General features: G+C 45.5%; 1 protein-coding gene across 1 annotated transcript in view; it reads right to left on the bottom strand.

The window, feature by feature from the left end:
* TG (thyroglobulin) overlaps window positions 1-19,551 on the bottom strand; it is a 224,933-nt gene that overhangs the window by 148,022 nt on the left and 57,360 nt on the right. The window contains exons 21-31 of the mRNA XM_084851439.1: window positions 18,106-18,255; window positions 17,111-17,281; window positions 12,164-12,286; window positions 11,020-11,135; window positions 9,758-9,866; window positions 7,519-7,716; window positions 5,271-5,438; window positions 4,358-4,423; window positions 3,051-3,131; window positions 1,000-1,137; window positions 116-292 (exon numbers count right to left, since the gene is read on the bottom strand). Coding sequence (XP_084707565.1) covers window positions 116-292; window positions 1,000-1,137; window positions 3,051-3,131; window positions 4,358-4,423; window positions 5,271-5,438; window positions 7,519-7,716; window positions 9,758-9,866; window positions 11,020-11,135; window positions 12,164-12,286; window positions 17,111-17,281; window positions 18,106-18,255 — 1,497 coding nt within the window. The remainder of the gene's footprint in view (window positions 1-115; window positions 293-999; window positions 1,138-3,050; window positions 3,132-4,357; window positions 4,424-5,270; window positions 5,439-7,518; window positions 7,717-9,757; window positions 9,867-11,019; window positions 11,136-12,163; window positions 12,287-17,110; window positions 17,282-18,105; window positions 18,256-19,551) is intronic.

The raw sequence follows: 19,551 nt of genomic DNA on the forward strand, positions 1-19,551 counted from the left end.
TACGATTTGTAGGTTTCATTCCTCCACTATGATAACTTCCTTTGAAAGGTGAGAGGCTGGTTCACTCGTACAAAGGATACAGCATGAGTGTGGCATGGATACCCGCCTCACTCACCTGTCTTCTGATACAAAAGCTGTGGCTTCTGAGGTAACACAGTGTTGCAGTTCTCAGGGATGCTGTTAATGATATTGTCACAGACTTGGGCTGCTGGATAGAGAGTGCAGGGAAAGAACACCGAAGCTGTGACGTTGGGGATGTTTGCCAGCTGACAAAATTCATCTTCCACACAACCTAGAAAAAATAGGATCCACCTCAGTATTGCTATTTGTTCTTCTCGTTGTTGTTAAATAACAACAATAACAATTATAGACAGAGGAAATGTAAATACACATATAAATAAACATCAAATTTGTCACTGGTTTAATCGATTTAACAATATACCTGTTACTTTTGCCATTTCTATTTGTTCTATCCATCATATTGTCCTTTGGTTGGCTAAACTACCTTTAGGACCCTAAGAAGTTGCCTTCTACTGAGTCAGACCATAGGTCCATCTAGTCCAGTACTGTCGACACTGAGTGGCAGTGGCTCTCCAGGGTTTCAGGCAGGATTGAACCTCGGACCTTTTGCATGCAAAGCAGATGTTCTCCCACTGAGTTACAGCCCCTCCCCCCCAATGCCTGTCTGCCAACATTTTGATAATTAGTTCCCACACTCTAATCTTGTAGAAATTAATACCAGTGTTCTGAGTAAACTCTTTTAGTTCCACAAAGTTTGTTACAATAAGCTATCTGAGTGTATGTTTACACAATATCAGATTTATGGAGAAGTTTTTGCGTCAGCTCTAGGGGTCATCTTTTTTTGTTCAGCTTCTGGATTTGCATTTCTCTCTTGGTATACTAATGGAATGTTGCAAACATTCTACAAAGATTAGGCCATGTCTAAGACATTGACTAATTAGCAGAATGAACATTTCCCCATGACCTAAGGTTTCTTACGTGCAAGACACCAGAGAAGGGCCTGCTCCGCTGAGTATCTGGGCTTGAAGAGCCAGTATTCTTGGGATGGCAGGGAATGGTTTTGCGCAATCTGGATTTGGCTGCTCTCCATCAGAGAAAAGAGTTCCATTGCAGAAGCTGAGCAATACAAAGATGAAGAACAGAAGGAAGGCTTTAATTTTGTCAAAATTTTATCTATCATTTAAAAAAACCTGAACACCTGTATCCTCCCTTTCCATTTTCCACATCCAAGGTGGCTCACAAAAGATGCAATAAAGGCACAATAAAATTGCATGTCTCAAATCACCAGGGGAGGGAGGAATAGCCAGATAAAGGCAGAAAACCATAAGATGACAGAACAATGCAACAGGGCAGAGAACTAATCAGCCTGGCAGGCCAAAAGCCTGCTGGAATAGGAAAGTCTTCATCATTTGGCAGAAGGACGATACCTGGAGGAATACATGGCCCTCCCTGAGCAGGGAGTTCCAGATTAATGACATTCTGGGGTCAAAGTAGATAGAGCTAAAACCACTTAAGGCCGCAGTCCTTTGCACGCTTATTTATTTTATTTATTTATTTATTTATTAAATTTATTAATCACCCATCTGGCCGGTCACCCAACCACTCTGGACGATGTACAAGGTGTATAATAAAACAATTTAAATCAATAAAATTCTACAATAAAAACACCATATTTCTAAAAAATACCCTAACCCACCCCAAATGCCTGCCTGAACAACCATGTTTTTAATGCGTGGTGGAAGCTCATTAAAGAGGGGGCATGGCAGAGTTCCCTAGGGAGGGAATTCCACAGAGTGGGGGCCACCACAGAGAAGGCCCTCTCTCTTGTCCTCACCAGTCTAGCTGTCCCGGCTGATGGGACAGAGAGAAGGCCATCCAAGGCTGATCTTGTTAAGTGGCCTGTCTGGTGCTGCTGGAGGTGCTCCTTGCGATAGGCTGGGCCAGAACCATATAGGGTTTTAAAGGTCAAAACCAACACCTTGAAATTGGCCCAGAAAACAACTGGTAACCAGTGCAACTCCTTCAGCACTGGAGTAATGTGATCTTGCTGCCTTTAATCAGGGACATACTTGGGACAAAGCCCCTTGATTGCAGTGGGACATACTTCTAAGCCAACATGCAAAGGATTACACTGTAATAAATGCATTAAAAACAAAGATTTCCTGTCATGCAGTGATTTTATCCAGTGCATAATATAAGACTGGATCTGTGCAGAACTCAAGCCTAGTGCTAGAAAGGACCGTACTGCTTCGGACTGACTACTGCCCTATGTTAACAGCTTTCTACAAGTTAAAAAAAAAAAAAACAACCTAGCACAACAGGCAAAGGGCTGGGCTACAAACTTTCTCCTTGATTGGTTGCCCACCTCTGCCCTATGGTGTATGCAACATAAATAAACGACAACAGGCAATATGAAACATCAGTACGAAGAGAGATACTGATAAGTATTTATATGGGATATGGTTTATATGATTAACGGAGGCTTCCATCTAGTGGGTGGCAATCCAGTAGGATTGTACCCTAAGTTGACAAATTTAGTAAGGATCGGGGAAGGGAGACAAGATAAAAATAAGTTTATAAAGAAAATGTCTTTTTATATCCTTTTGGAATAGTTGAGTTCAACATATCATAGGCCCATATGTACTACTGGGTATAATTTAGTTCCTTTTAGATTTGTAGAAAATCTACATATTTATATGGGGATGTATATTTTTTATATTTATTATGGTATTTGTAGATATTTATATGATTGATTGATATAACATTAATATGACTATATATTTATTAGTTTGTTGTTTAATGAATGCTATTTAATGTACATTCCAATGGTGATGCTTGCCGTAACTTTATTTGTAATGATATCATGAAGATCTGAAACATTCGCCAGAGAAACGGGAGTGATTTTACCTAATCCAAGTTTAATTTCTCGCCAACAAAAGGCAAAACATTTGGATTGTTATATATTATTCTGAAAAAAAAAATTAGACTAACTAGAAAGGCACATTCACATTTTCTTGGCATAAACATACCTGGCAGCAATGGCGTCATCTGTGTTGGAGTAACAATAGCATCACACACTCTAGATCTCACACGGGTAATCATATCGGAGTCTGGGAAGCAAACAGCATTAAATATAAGACATGTTGCTGGTGCCCTTGTTCTCTGGCTCATGGGTGCATTGACAGCCCAATGAAGACTGAGCACAGAATGCTGGCTGGCTGTTGGGGCAGAGGGGACAGAAAACTGGGCAAACCAGGAAATGGAATGGCATTTCCTGGAAAGGGGCATGGCTGGAAAACTGACAGGGCATCTGTGCATCCTGCTTTACAGAAGACAGTCCTCTATTTGAAGGGCTGCCCAGTCCACGTCTGGTTTAAAGATAAAGAACCCTTTGGGGATGGACATAAGCCTCTGAACTTAGAGGCCTGTGGTCATCCAATGCATAGTGGGAGGAGTGGTGGAGGTGATCTTCACCTCTGTATTCCCCCCACTCTGCATTTCAGCTAGACCGGCTTTTTCACCCGTCTAGCTGAGGCGTCAGGGAGGAGGAGGGAAGGAGGCTGGGGAGGCCGGAGGATTCCTCGTAAGCCAACCTCCCCACCCACAGCAACGCCTCTGTTACCTTCCCTCCCTTTTGCCCAGTCTCCTCCCCTCCCCACCCACAGCAATGCCCCCTTTACCTTCCCTCCCTTTCACCTAGTCTCCTCCCCTCCCCACCCACAGCAACGCCTCCTCTACCTTCCCTCCAAGGTCGCCTTTGCACGGACAGGCAGCCAGCACGGTTCTCTCCATGCTGGCTGCGAAACAGAACGGGAGGGGGCAGGGAGCTCAGACTCCTGGATCCAAGGTTGGAGTGCTGCCTCCAACCTCAGATCTAGGAATCCAAACTATCCCATGGCCCCCCAGACACTGTCCAGGCGCCATACGACTGCTCTCCCTGAAGCCAGGAGAGTAGGGCCCTTGAAGTTGCCCATCCCACAGTTAGCACCCGGACAGCAGACTGAGCAGGCAGGCACAGCAGTCCCAAGCTCACAATCTTCCCTGCTATGGTAAGATATTTTGTATTTCTATTTAAATATAGTCATGCTTTCTAAATCCCTATCTATACATTTATATTGGCCTATGCAAATTTGTGTCCACTTGTGGGGGTGACGCAGTTCCCCTTTTGGGGGCAATGCCGAAGTGACCACCCTAAACAGGAGCGCTCCGCTCTGCAGGTCCCTTTTGTTGCAGGTCTCACTTAAAAAGACATGGACGGGACTACGCTCTGCTGGGATAGGCATATGCAATCTTCCTTCCAGATTGTTATCAGGAAAAAAAACAAAACCCTACTTACCCCTCCATAGGTAAACACGCTGGAAACTGGTGAAGGAATTTCCCATTTCTTCTAGGCTCTCAGATGCTGAGAAAGTAAGAAAACACTGCTTATTCCACATATAATGTGGCCAGGATAGCAACCCTCATCTGCACCAGCATCAGAGAGCAAAATCAAAACAGGGCAGGGCAGGGGGAGATCTAGCAGTGTTTGGAATGTAAATAGGTGTGGGATTAAAGATACAGGATCAAGTATACATCTGAAAGCTGTCTCTGGCTACATTTTGAAAGACATTTTCATAAGAACATAAGAGCCCTGCTGGATCAGAACAAAAGCCTCTCTAGTCCAGCATTCTGTCTGCACAGTGGCCAACCAGATGTCTATGAGAAGCCCACAAGCAGGAAATGAGTGCAATAGCACCCTATGGCTTTTAATCTCTGTAAACCACCCAGAGAGCATTGGCTATTGAGTAGTATAGGAATGTAATAAATGAAATGAAATAAAAACATAAGAACATAAGAAGAGCCCTGCTGGATCAGACCAAGGTCTGTCTAGTCCAGCATTCTGTCTGCACAGTGGCCAACCAGATGTCTGTGGGACACCCACAAGTAGGACATCAATGCAGCAGCTCTCTCCTGCCCATGTTCCCCAGCAACTGGTGTACATAGGCATACTGCCTCTGGTCCTGGATCATGGCTAGAAGCCATTGTGGCTCTATCCTCCATGGGAAAGATCCAGTGGTGTCCAGCTGTTGGCACTATTTATGTTGCGCTAGCAGAAACCAATGCTTGCACAATGTCAATACGATTTGCAAGCACAGTGAGTTTCCTATCCATACAGTGTGGATGGGCTATAGTGTATGTTTGGGGGCAGCTACGTCAAAGCAGCAAAGAACAAAACTGGTGCAGTGTTACACTGGAAAATTGCTACTTACTTTTGGTGAGTACTTGGCCTCCCAAGCGGAATACATACTGCTTCTTTTGTTCATTGTACTTCATTCTTTGACATGTGTCTCCTTGTTCACGTGTTGAGCTTCCATCCCAGTCTTTAATGTTGCAGATTAATGCATCTGGGTAGCTCATAAGACCACACAAGATACTACCTGGATGCAGCCAAGGAAAGATTTATAGGTTTTCAGTTCTAGTTCCTCGATGAATGACCTTGTGGGGGTGATTTCTTTTTAATCCTGGCAGTCCAAATCTTGGAGAAAATCTTCATTACACCACTTAGAAAATTGCTGCTCTTGGAACCCTGCCCTCCCCTCCTCCTAAAATGAATTCCTGGTTTTGCAAAGGAGACTTCAGGAGCTGCCCTCATCCATTCCAACATAGGACAACTCTGGGCTAAGTGTTGGGAAAGACAGCAGCACAACCCCCAAGGCCTTGCTGTCTTCCTCGCCATCATAAATAAAAGCCTCTACCTCAGCCTTCCCCAATCTGGTGCCCTCCAGATGTGTTGGACTACAACTCCCAACATCTTCCAGCCAGCATGATGGATGCTGGGAGTTGCAGTCCAACACATCTGGTGGGCACCAGGTTGGGGAAGGTTGCCTTACTTTATCACACTCCATGACAAATACAGGTCCCCTGCTCCAACACAGAAACAGCCTTCCAACTCAATGGACATGCCAATTGATGATGGCGAGGGGAGGGGGCGGCTCTCAGTTGAGGTTCACTCAATGGCCTGGTTCGTATGAGTGCAGCTTGGGAAATAAGCCATGGTGGCTTATTTCCCCCACCGCAAGAGGATTACCATTATTACCCTCAGCAGCATTGCTTGTCATGTCATGCAAAGCAGGCCAGGTGGCTTGTTGCCATGGTTAACAAGCCACCCCAGAACCCTACAACAGCCTATGGGTTCTGAGTGGCTTGCTAACCATGGCAACAAGCCACCCTGGCTGAGTTCACACGACATGACAAGCTGCACTGCCAAGGATAATTATGCTAATCTGCCTGGCACGCACAGAGTAGTTAACAAGCCACCATAGCTTATTAACAACCCAACGATCATTAGAATCAAGTCAGTCTTAGTATTTCTACTCGGCTTTCTCCTAACAACAGTTGCTTTTCAAAAGGCATGCCCTGCTGAATTTGTGGCTAAGGTTTCTTTGCTGCTTCAGTCACTTTTTCACTCATACTAATACTGTGTAGCTTGCACTAGTTAGTGTGAGACTGCTGATGTGCTGTCTATGTTCCATGTTCGACTTGATATTGCAGGCCTTTGCAGCCTCTAGGCTGCCCAGAGCATGAGCTAAAACCAGTCGTTTCTATTTCTGCCTGTCTGGAAAGGCTTCCCCAACCTGGTGCCCTGCAGATGTGTTGGGCGGGCTAGTTGGGGATGATGGGGTGGTTGAGGAAGATGGGAGTTGTAGTCCAACACAATGGGTGGGCTGGTTGGGGATAATGGAAGTTCCAGCCCAACACATCTGGAGGGTGCCTGGTTGGGGAACGCTGTACTAAATCCTCGATACGTAAAGATGTTGGCACTGTTCAGGTTTCCTGCTCAAGAACCTGCATCTTATTTGTTACTTGTCAATGATTGTTCTTCCAGTTGATAGCCTGTTCCTTACAAATTAATGTATGCAGTTTTAATACATGACATGAAAGCTGACTTGTGTTGTTCTGTGATATCGTGGAATATATAAATTCCTGAGAAATTTCTGTTGTTGGCCTCATCTTGGACCTTCTGGACATTCTTCAGGGGTAGCCCTATGTAGAGCACATTGCAGTAGTCTAAATGTGGTGTGACTAATGGATGTTCGCCAACTCAGGCTGACTCAGGAAAGGTCACAGGTGGTGCGCTAAACATTATTGTGCAACCACACTCCTTGCCACCATGTTATCTGAGAATCCAAGGACAGGGCAGGGTTAAGAAGCACTCCTAAACTACAAACCTGATCTTTCAGGAGGTATGCTACCCCTCCCTTCCAGAATAGACTGGTTCCCAGTTCCCACATCAGACATTCTACAGGCCAAGAGCACCTCTGTCTTTTCTGGATGGATAACAAACTGCCCTGAGTGAATATTAATCATGTAAGACTTTAAAACCCCAGTCATATTTGAAACAGGTTCAACAAGACTGAGTTTCTCTGCTTTGCTTTTTTTTAAAAAAATGTTCCCATTAAGAGGGATGAATTCAGGGATGTGTTTTCTCTTCCACATCTGTAGTCTGAAGACAGTTACCTCCATCAAGTAGGATCTGGCTCAAGATAAAGCCATCACAGCAAGCATCTTGGCTGCAGGCCTGGCGGCAGAAGAGATGAACATCGGTCAAAGATGTACCAGCTGCTGGGAGAACCAGATTGCTGTACACACCAGAAACAACATCCTGGAAATCAGTCATCTCAAAGGTCTTGACTCCAGCTGTAGTGAATTCTTGTCCTGAGAAGGAGGGGGAGAAAAAAAATAATGTTCCAAAAAGGAGCACTGCAGTGTAAATGGACATTTATGGGAAGGTGACAAGAGACAAACCCCAGGTTGATTTAGGAAGAGACGGCCTCCTAACCTGGATGTTGTTACTCAAGGCGTAATCCTGAAGCCATAGAGTCAGGCTTCCCCAAGCTGCTGTCTTCTGGATGTGTTGGACTACAACTTCCCCCATAGCCTGCTGGCTGGGGATGATGGGAGCTGTAGTCCAACACATCTGGAGGACGCTAGATTGGGATAGGCTCCTATAGAGTGTAGGGATTGGGCCCAGCACCTCTGCAGAGTGCAGACATGCTGAAGAAGACATGGGAAGTGATTCTGAGTCAGATGGGGAGTTGGAGTTGGAAGGAGTTGCAGAGACATCAAGGTTGCAGTTGCTGGGGCCCGGGGAGAACAATATTGATATTGAGGGTGAAGTCCAGCTGCAGTCCAATCAGTTGGATGACAGCCAGGCCGGGCCCTCCTCTGAACCCGTGGGAATGCTGGCACCTAACAGAGAGGAGGAGGGGGTGGGAATAAGAGACCCAAGGGTTAGATGTCAGATGAAAAGGGAGCAATGCAGGGTCATGAGGTGCTCCAAGAGACTTGCAGCAAGATTGGCAACCCCATGGAAAGACCCACCTTGAGGGTGGGACTTGGTAGGCCATTCAGTCTGAGAAGGGGGCTCTGTAGTAACTAGGGGCAGTTTAGTAGCAACTCTCATTCACAGTGCTTTACCCCAGGTAGCTACCTGCAGCCTACTGTATTTTGCAAAGCCTGCTAGGAAAGCTAGTTGCCAATTGCTGCATGAAGGTACTGTCTGTAAATAGGCCCATTTGTTTGTAGTTTGTATAATAAAGGTAATTGACTGGAAACACGGCTTGACAGCTTGACTACAAAGAAAGCCAGGGGCCAGCATCAGACGTAGAGTGACAGAGAGAAAGGACCAGGAACAGAGCTCTTCAGTTTATGGAAGGGCACCATTGTATACAAGCAACCCATTACCTGTAGCAGTCCCTAGAAGCAACTCTACTGCCAACACCACTGCCAGACAAATGATGGAATGAACTCAAGGACATCCTCTGGATGGAGCTCTGCCTCTGGTGAGCTCAGGCATCTGGGACAAGGTTTTGTCCCCTGTCAGCTGTATCCCACAATGCACACTGTCACTTTGCCCCTACGGGAGTCTCTGCAAATGCCAATCAGCAGAGCACCACCCATTCATTTGCATAGCTCCACCCTAGATTCTGTTTTTCGACATTGTATTCAAAGATCTTGAGCACACGTGTGTGTGTGTGTGTGTGTGTGTGTGTGAGAGAGAGAGAGAGAGAGAGAGTAGGAATGGGAGAATGAGTGATGTTTGAAATCTACAAAATTCTCCAAAGTGCAGTTCAGCACTCGTCTCATGCCCAATTCCCATTCACATGCTGGCTGGGGAATGCTGGGAGTTGCAGGGCTTTTTTTCTGTCCCTTTCACCCATGACATTTTTCTAAGCCATATCCATCCTCCCTCCCATGGCTGCAATTGCCCCTTTAAAAAAATGCACAGATCATTGAGGTGATACATGACCCCTGTTGGAATGAACAGGATTGTTCAAACCAACTGATTTAAATGCTGAAAACATGCCACATACCATGCTGATTTCATGCATCTTTCATGGGGATGGAATTTAGTTCAGGGTTATTGCTCAAATATCTTGACATAGTGGAACGATGTTTTGGGGAAGCGGGGGTGCTAATCTGTGTTATTAAATAGCTGGGATAATATAATTCTACTTTCTTTCAAACTGCTTGTTATTATACATTTGCTAACTGCTGCTAAGATTGTTCTTCCCAATGTAAATCCCCCCAAGCTGCTACTTGCTCCAGGGGACAAGTACAGCTATTGTTCCTATCTTCCCCACCCCTCCAACACATAGAGCTAATAGCAGCTGGGGGTGGGGTGCGGTGGGAGTTGCAGGACTGTTTTCTGTCTAAATATGCATAGGTTTGTGCCTTGAAGCTATTTTGTACATACCTTTTTTCAAGTACACTCTCACCGCATCCTTGTCTTGGCTTCTCACTCTAATCAGGCAGCTGAGATGGGCAATGCTCATGGTGACAGCATTATCCCAAGCACCCTGAACCTAAGACAAAGATATACATACAGAATGGAAATCTGTGGCAGCAAAGAAAATACATCCGACTGAGTTCTCATGCTCTACCGTCAAGTGAGGAGGGTCAGGCCAATCTGTACATAATAGTCATAGTTGATGCTGACGTGAACATGGTGCCACCAGAAATCCTTGCTGATCTATTGCAAATCAACCTACACTAAGTACATCTACAGCAGGGGTGGGCAACACGCAGCCCACAAGCCTTTTTTGTGCCTCTGCCCCTACTGCCGTCACACCACTGAACTTGCCACTGTCACGCAGGAATGCAGCAGCAAACACCCCCCCTCCACCGCCCATGATTTCTCTTTCAAACAAGGCAGAGTTTGCTCCCCAGAAATGTTTAAAGAGAAGTCACCACTTTTTTGCTGCCACTGCCTCCACACCACCAAATTTCAGGGCGGGAGGGGAATTGGCCACCAGATGTTGCCCACCCTTGATCTGCAGATGGCAGGAGGAATCATTTCAGCAGGGACATTCCCCTTCCTATCTCACATAGGAGCAGCTGCCTCTTCTTAGATGGTGCCTGCTGTGACATGTATATGCACCAAGTTTCGCTGTGACATGTATATGCACCATGTTTCTTTTCCCCCCCTTAAAACTATTGGTTTCATCATAAATGCACATATATGCAGATCTAGCCAATTAATTCATCAGTTAGAACTACTCTGAGTAACAGACTGAGAATTCTTTTTAATTGGACAATAGTCTTACTTTCTCCATCTAACAGGGCAGTAAGGACCAAGGCAAGATAACAGGCAAGCCCTAGTCCCTGAACCCTGTGCTGGGCTGTTCCAAAGCATGTTGCTTGCAGTGTAGCAACTCCAAAGAAGAGTCCCCAAGAGGAACCCCTTCCCCCAACTGCGTGTAGGGTCCAAGGCCCCACCTCATGGAGGTGGGCCTGGTCTTGAAAACCTTGATGAAAATGCCGTAGAGTCACCAGCTAGCCAGAAAGGAAGAAAAAATCTGTGGGATCACAACCTCCAGGCTCTGTCTCTAAAATATACCAGCGGTATACCTGCCAACTTTATGAAAAGCCAAAAGGTGGCAGGCATCCATCCAAATAACATCCCCTCACCCCCCTCCCCATGTCATCAGCATGGCAGATTCAACTGTGCTCAGTTACCAGTCCGGAAGCAGAACAATTGTAGTTGCTCTCCCGAGCGCTGTAGAGCTCACACAGCATTTCTGTCCCCACGACAGACAATGTGAGAAACCCACACGACTCATCCTTCTCACACTCTGAAAGTATAAAAGGACACTTGGCATAAGCCCTACATTTAGGCAATGGGGAAAACAGCATCTTCTACCTTTCAAGCTGAGGGAATGGAGTCGGTGCTCATTTGATGAAGTTGTCAACTGAAGGTGCATTACTCTAGTAACTCCATTGGCTCCCTTTTGTCTTTGGCCCATTAAAAGAAGGGTTGACACCTTTTTATAGACTGATGCTCCATGCGTTTGCCAGCTGCCTAATAGGCAAAAAGCTTTCCCTTTCATAAACTGAGGAAGTGGACACTAGACCATGGAAGCTTATGTCACAATAAATCTATAGCCTTTGAGGCGCCACAGGACAATTTGCATATGTATATGTGTGTTTGCTGTAACAGATTAAGGACACACATAGATGACATAGCAGGAGATCCATGATCAGGTTTACTGAGGCTTTTTAAAAGGGTAAACATAGCCACCATGGGAGAGGGTTTGGATTGGGGCCCTGGCCCTGCGGGAGAGGGGTTGACCCTTTCACCTGTGACATTTTTTCTAAATCATATCCATCCTCCCTCCCATGGCTGCAATTGAAATGCAAACTGAACAAATTTCTCACCCATCCCATTGGTGTAATAATTGTAGTGATTTGCCAAACCTGTCCAGAGTCCAATATTTAAGAACATAAAGGGGGCCCTGCTGGATCAGAATAAAGGCCTATCACGTCCAGCTGCCTATGGGAAGTCCACAAGCAGGATATGAGCAGAATAGCACCCTCTTGCTTGTGCTCCCAGCAACTGGCATACAGAGCAATACTGCCTCCAGTACTGGAGGTAATATACAGCCATCATGACTTGCACCCACTGATAGCCTTACCATTCATGAATATAAGAACACAGGAAAAGCAAGTGGCATGAGCAAACAAACCATAGGCATCAATGCCTCTTGCACTATTCTCAAGGTTGTGAGAAAAGAAAAGAAAAACTGTAATCTGCTTCCAGACTGGCTTTTGCACACAAGGTTACTCTCTTTGGTGAAGTGGAAATAGCAACCCACCCTCTCACCTGCAATGCACTGTTGGAGCATGCTCGCGGGTTCTCCTTGGATGGTTTTAGATCCAACAGTCTCTGCCTCCCCTGTCGTGAAGGAAAGCCTGGAAGAAGGAACCCTCTCAAAACGTCTGAGGACTGAAATGAAAGAAAATGTATTATTTTATTTATTGAAAACATTTCTTGGCTGCCTTTCAGGGCAGAAGCCCTCACAAGGAGGGCTACACAGATAAAATACATTAAAAATGATAAAAGCGATAAAAATATAAAAACAATAAAGTAGCAGTAAAATGACAATAAAAGCCAAAAATAAAACCAGCAGCAACAACAGCAACAGCAATAACAGCAACAACAGCCATATCAAGAGAAGGCGACAGTAAAGTAATATGTTTTCAAGGCCTTCTTAAAAGCCTGCAGTGACGGAACATGGTGGGCCTCTGATGGCAAGTTGTTCTGAAGGTGTGGCACCACTGCAGAGAAGGCCCTCTCACATGTGGTCAGAAAGGCCTCTCTTTCTGATCTTAAAGTGCAGGCAGGCTGATATGGGTGAAGGGGGTCCTTCAAGTAACCTGGTGCCAACCTGTTTAAGCCTTTAAAGGTCAAAACTAGCACTTTGAACTAGGGATGTCAAGAGAATTTCTCCACGAATCTCGGGCAGGCCGAATGCCAGCACATTCGGCCCCCCGAAATTGGTGGAGAAATGGTCTCCCCCCCCGCCCCCCCCCCGGGACGGGACTTACCTTGTTCGAATGTCCCTGGCGGTGGCGGCGGTAGTGCGGCGGCGGCAGTGCGGCGGCGGCATACGCGCTTTTTTTTTTTCCAAAGTCAGCCGTGATAGGCTACGTAAACATTTACGTAGCCTATCACAGCTGACTGCAGGGACGCAAACGGCGGTGGCTACGGCCGCCGCCATTTACGTCCCAGCAGGAGAGGAGGTTTCGTGGCCGAAAGGATGGGGCGCCTCCCCCCCGGCCAGAATTTCGGGGGGGAGGGACGGGGCGCCTCCCTCCCACCGCGAATCAAGCTTCGGGATCAGGTAAGTGACTTTTGTACATCCCTACTGGGCTCAGGAATATACCAGTAGCCAGTGCAGAAAACTAAGAATGGTCATATTTGAATGGTCCATTGAAACAGCACTTTTCAGAATGGTGCAAAAGTCTTTTATTTTATTTATGGACAGTATTTATGTGCTGCCCAATCAGTGTCCTCTGGGCAGCTTACAACGATAAAACTTTAAAATGTAATACTGATCAATAAAAGAATAAAAAGCAACTTGAACATTCCAGCAGCATGCAGCAAAACCCCTTAGTCCGCACACATCTGCAACTGAAACAAGTGTGGGGAACTGCATTTGTTCATCTTCATCTGTAATTGCCGGTTAGCAGCTTCACAGAGCTGCTTTGAAGACTGGGGAAGTGGGGCTCCAGAAGAGGGAGTGGAATCCTTTCTCCCCCTGCCCTTCTCCCAATCTAAATCCCCCCAAGCAAGCCACTGTTAGCTCCAAGGGGCAAGTGCAGCTGTTGTTCCTGCCTCCGCTGCCCCTCCAGCATATACAGCAAATAACAGCTGGGGCACCGTACCTTACATCAAGGCTGGGCAGCCATCTGTCAGGGATGCTCTGACTTGGATTCCTGCATTGAGCAGGGGGCTGGACTCGATGGCCTTGTAGGCCCCTTCCAACCCTACTATTCTATGATCCTATGATGGAACAGGAATGGAAACAAAGGTTTTGACACCTTATCCCAGAGCACCACTTCCCCAGAGGGTGGCTAAGGCCAGTTATTGTTATTACTTTCAACAAAGTAGCCTTTTGCCCATGAAACTTCAAACCTCAGTAAATATATTAGCCTTCAAGACACCTTAGGACATGTTGTTTTTGCTACTACAGACTAACCCAGCTACTCATCTGGAAGTGGTCTCTTTTTACAGCCATTCTTAAATTAATTCCAAATGTTGCATTAGGAATGTGTCTGACAGAGTTCCAAGAGTCCAGGGGTGGCCAGCTTGATCCAAAAGGGTAGGAGGTAAAAAGTGAAACTAGCTCTCATTAAAGCAGTTTAGGCCTATTGCAACTTGGCTCTCAGGGCCACTCCTGTTTCTAGTCTTTCCAGCATTGCCTTAAAAGAAAGAACATTAAAGAACGTTAAACAACAGGAGCCTGTTGGGGAAAAAAGCGGTGGCAACCCTAACTCAGCACCACAAACATGGCTGAATACTCAGGGATCCAAACTGTTAAAGATCTTTAACAGCAAAGCAATCAAAACACTGGACCTGGATGCACGAATCTGTCCATTTCAGTTTCTTCCACATTCAGATTTAAAATCTCAAATCTTTTCTGTCTCAGATATGGAGAACATTGTGAATTTTGATAAATACTTACCAAAACTGAACTGAAGCACAATTCTCACTCATCCCTATTGCTTGCCCCATTCAAGTATAAGACAGGAGGTATGTCTCTGATTTTTACATCAGAAGAGATGTCCAAGTGAGGGGCACCAAATCCTTCTGAACCTGTCTCTGTGGTCCATCACCCACAACACTTTTATACCAGGCTGGCTGACATCTGGGCTGGTCTTGGAACCAGGAAAGGTGGGGAGGAGTTTGGGTTACCAGTTACAAGGAGAAGGAGTGGCATCAGCACTAAGCACCCTTGAGCAACTGCAGCTGTGCAGTGCTCAGCACTATCACCCATCTCCTCTCCTGCCCACCACCCATCCCACTTACCCCCCTGGTAAGCTTGGGGGGCACCAGGAGGCACGGGGGGCGGCAGCACTGGAGTGTATCTTGTCTAGGTCTCTGTCAAGCCTGGCATATGCCCTGCTTGTGTATTTGTTCCAAATCTGGCCTGGCACTGTCAGTTGGTTTGCCTGATCCCTGCTTATTATTTATGTATTTATTGCATTTATGTCCCGCCTTTTTTCCTCTTGCAAGGAACCCAAGGCGGCTTACATTATCCTCCTCCTCTCAATTTTATCCTCACAACAACAAACCTGTGAGGTGGGTTGGGCTGAGAGACTGTGACTGGCCCAAAGTCACCCAGTGAGCTTCCATGGCTGAGTGGGGACTAGAAGTCGGATCTCCCGACTCCCAGTCCAACACTCTCGCCACTACACCATGCTGGCCCTGGTTGCCTGCTCTGAATTTTCCTGACTGAATGTACATTCTTGGTCCCAACCCGGCTTATATCCTGGAGATGTCCTACCTGCTTTGCTGTAAACTGCAACAAAAATTTGGAAGCACTTTGTAAACGTAAATTGCTGTGTAAGTGATGATGTAGATTAGTAAGCATAATTATTCCTCTCCTACCTTCCAGTCCCTTTTCTGGCTCACCTGAGACATGGGGGCACGGGGGGATAGATCGATAGATGGATGGATGGATGGGTGGGTGGGTGGATAGATAGATAGATAGCTATTCTCTCTCTCTCTCTCTCTCTCTCTCTCTCTCTCTCTCTCTCTTTCTCTTTCTCTTTCTCTCTATCTTGTATTCTTGACTCAACCCTGTGGTTCTTTTCTTAAGCAGAAATTACAGTTTGATCAAAAGCACCTATAAGCCACAGTACAGACAACAGCCACCATTTGTTTCTGATTAGTGTAGGCTGGTTTTGCTTTCAAAGGACAAAAGATTGTTTAAAAGGTTGATCTCTGATGTATATGTTGTGGACCTGAACAGAGATGTCTAAGGCAAACACTGCTCTCAGATCCTCATAGTACATCTCTCACCACAAAGCTCTGTTGTGTGGGATGCACGTGGGATGATTGCACATCTTGGTGGGTTTTCAAAATGCTGTTTTAAAATGCTGTTTTAATGTTTTAATATAATTTTAATTGTATTGTTGTTTAATTATATTTTAACTTTTGTATATTTTCATATGTTTTAATTGTATATGTTTTAATTTTTGTAAGCTGCCTTGTGTCCCAGTACTGGGGGAAAGGCAGGGTATTAATAATCATAATCATAATCATAATTCTAGTTTAACTGAAATAATCTGTAACATTAATTTCAGAATTAGAGCATATTTACTTTGCTATAGCTTCCATATCCTCCAGCTCATTTGCATCTTTTTGTCAACTACATTTCCCTTGCATGTGGATAAAACCCTGCAAATAAGCAGTCTTGACAAGGTCTGTATACATCAAACTTGTTTTTGTGTGTTACTCTTGACCCAGCAAGCAGAACTAAGGATCAGTGAGAATTTTAGTTCAGCTTTGATAAGCATTTACCAAAATTCACAAATTCCTCTATATTTGAGACAGAAAGTACTTGAGGATGAAAAAATTCAAATGTGGGAGAAACTGAAATTCATCCATCCAGGCCCAGGGCTTTCACTGCTTAGCTTATAAAAGCATGAGTTTGAATCCTTGTGTATTCAACCATGTTAGTGCTGATTTGGGGTTATGACCTCTCTATTCTGACAAGCTTCTCATCTTTAACAGCTAAATGGCAACTTTCCATCTTAAGTCCGTAACCAAATGTGGACTCCAAGCTTGACCATCAGCCATTCTCCCACCTTTTTGTGTGTTTTTTGCTTTGTTTGCCATCTTGCCTGACGAAGAGAGCTGGAGGAGAACCCAAAAGCTTGCACAGTATTTTGTCACCTTTCCGTTGCCCTAATAAAGGTATTACAGCAATACGGATTTTAGCAATGTTATTTTGGATTTTTTTATCTTTATGCCTTGTCTGAAGAAATGGAGGGACAATGCAGGTTTGCTGAGGGATACAAAGCACAGGGAGGAATGCCCAGCCAAGGAGCTTCAAAACATGACTAGTTTTACCAGTCTACCGGCAGCCTCTTCCTGATCACTTTTACAAGGACCACCATTACCACGCTTCTGCGGCTAAGGGGAAATAAGAGGCATGGCCACAATGGACTGACAACATTGTTGGAGGCAACAGGCATCCACCTCTCTTGGTTGTGTTGAGATTTTACCTTTATGGAATGAAAATTTGTCCAGCCTGCTCACCTGAACACTGGGAGTCAGTAAGTGGGCCATCCGTTTCTGTCCAATCCAATATCTTTCCAAGGCTATCAACACAGAATGACTTTTGGGTGGTGGGGTCTTCATAGGAAGGTCTATATTGGCCACTTTCATCACAGAGCACACCTTGCTCATCCATTTGGCAGTCAGTAATACCTATTGCAGGAGAACAGAAAAGTCTCGGGACTGATTGTTGTTTGCCTGTTCTCGATTCTCAAGTACAATGCATTTCCAGATGAGTCGGTCTGGCCTCCAGCTGGGATTACTGTCACCTAATATACAGTTCATTCCCTATATCTGGGGTGGGGAACCTATGGCCCTCCAGATCTTGTTGAACTCCAATCTCCATCACCCCAGCCATCATGGCCAATGGTCAGGAACAATGGGATCTGTAATCTAGCAACATCTGGAGGGCCTACCCATGCCTTATATTATAGCCTGTAGAAATTATAGTGCAGGGGTGCAGAAACTCAGGCCAAAGGGCAAAATCCAATGTCCTTGGGGTCCCAATCTTGCCATCAGGAGCTCCCCAAATGGCTCCACCCCCTTCTCTAGGCCCCACCGCCTTTCCCCAGCCATCAATTGTTTGGTGGTTTCCCAGCTTGTGTGCAGTTTTTTTCCCCCATTCTAAAAGGTTGAAATGCCTCTCCTAAGGCTGAGTTTCTGGCAGTAAGAGCTTTAAGCTAAACTGTCCTGGGATGCTGAATCAACTGTGCTGGTAGGAGTGGTCATCGCACCCTTTCCTTCCCATGGCACACCCTCCAACCCCCTGAATAAACTACACAGAGAGTCAGGGGACTCTGCTGAATGGGGGGAGCTGTGGGGTGGGGGGGGTGTCCCCAAAAATCAGGAGGGACCTTCTGCAACTGGAGCCATTGCTCTCATGGAAGGCAGGTCCTAGATCCAACCCCTGGTTTGGAAACCAATCTCTCTCCAGTGTGTAAGGGACGATGCAGAATATAATTTCCCAGGAGCCTTACAGTGCTCGGCTCTGAAAGCTCCAGCAGAGACAGTCAATTTCCCAAGAGGACATTTGCTGCAGAAGAAGCTTCCTGCTCTGTCTTGATAGAATCCAGAGGGGCACGGAATGCAGCTGTCATTCTGGAAGTAGGCGCCTGGAGGACAGACCACTGCAAAGAGAGGAACTTTTATGACTTCTGCAGAATTCAAATGTGATTTTCAATTGACCCAGCAGTCACAAATGTATATGCATGTATATATCCCAACAGTAGAACTCCGTTGTCTGTAGCCCAAAATGCTCATGAGCTAGCTTCTCATTAGAATGAACTTCTATGACACATTTAATCAGAGTATTCCCATTCCGTAGATAAGCTAAAATTGTTATTAGCACAATAATAATAGGAAGAAGAAGAGGTGGGGGAGGAGGGGGAGGAGGAGGAAGTCAAGCAGTAACATTTCCTTAAGGGGCTCACTTAGGAAATCAAAAGTACATTATGCTTTTCAACAAAACTCTAAAATACTGTTGTTACCACTGTGAAAAGCATGGTGGGCATACGTCTCTGCCTGCTAGGGGCATTGCTGGTCACTTAAAAGATTCAGGGCCCAGGCCCATAGGACACAAATCTGCATAAAATTTGCATACGCATATATATGCACAAATTTAGAAATAATTACTTGGTTTTATGTACGTTTCACAGAAGTTAAAGGCAGCCATTGAATTTCTCATCCAAATCACCTCAAACAAAATAAATATTTCAATTAATTTGTAATCTCCCACTGTCCTTTCCTGCACTTCCCTTGCACTCCCTCCACTCCCTAATTCTCTCTATTTCCCTCGTGGTGGAAAATTGCCTCCAACTCATGCAATAAAGCTCAAAATATAAGCTTCCATTAACACAAACTGAAGGGGTTTTCTCCTAAGTGTAATTACCATATGGGAGGGGGAGGGGGTTCAGCATGTGGGGAAGGGAGGGTTAACTCTTCCCTCCCCAGTTGCAATCCCCCTTAAACATTGCCCCCAGCATGCCAATTAAGTTTAGAAAGAAATCTTCGACTGGAATCAATTGAGACTCAGGGCTCTAGGGAATACATCCAGGGCCCCGGGAAAGAGATTCAGTGCTGGGGTCCCATTGACTCAGGCCTAGCAACACCCCTGCCTCTGCTAACAAAAAAGGCAGGCATGATGGAAGCAGCATAGCTTCATTTGTACTTGCTTGTCCTTTTCTAATTGTCCAGATTAGGATTCTTGTTTCTCTCACTCTTGATAACATTTAAGAGGCTCTCTCACCAAGTACTAGGGCTGAGCTGAAACCATGGTGGAGTGCATTTCATAAAGAAGAACATTTCCTGAACAAATCATTCCCTCCATTCCGGCAACAACTGCGGGGTGGGGTGGGGTGGGGTAGGGGGCACAAACCAGTGAGAAAATACTCTCCCATGCAGAGCAAGGGCAGAAAACATTGCTC

The sequence above is a fragment of the Heloderma suspectum genome, chromosome 4 (assembly GCF_057233095.1).
Source record: "Heloderma suspectum isolate Gila_16-S chromosome 4, 16-S_ref, whole genome shotgun sequence".
Classification (NCBI taxonomy): Eukaryota; Metazoa; Chordata; class Lepidosauria; order Squamata; family Helodermatidae; genus Heloderma; species Heloderma suspectum.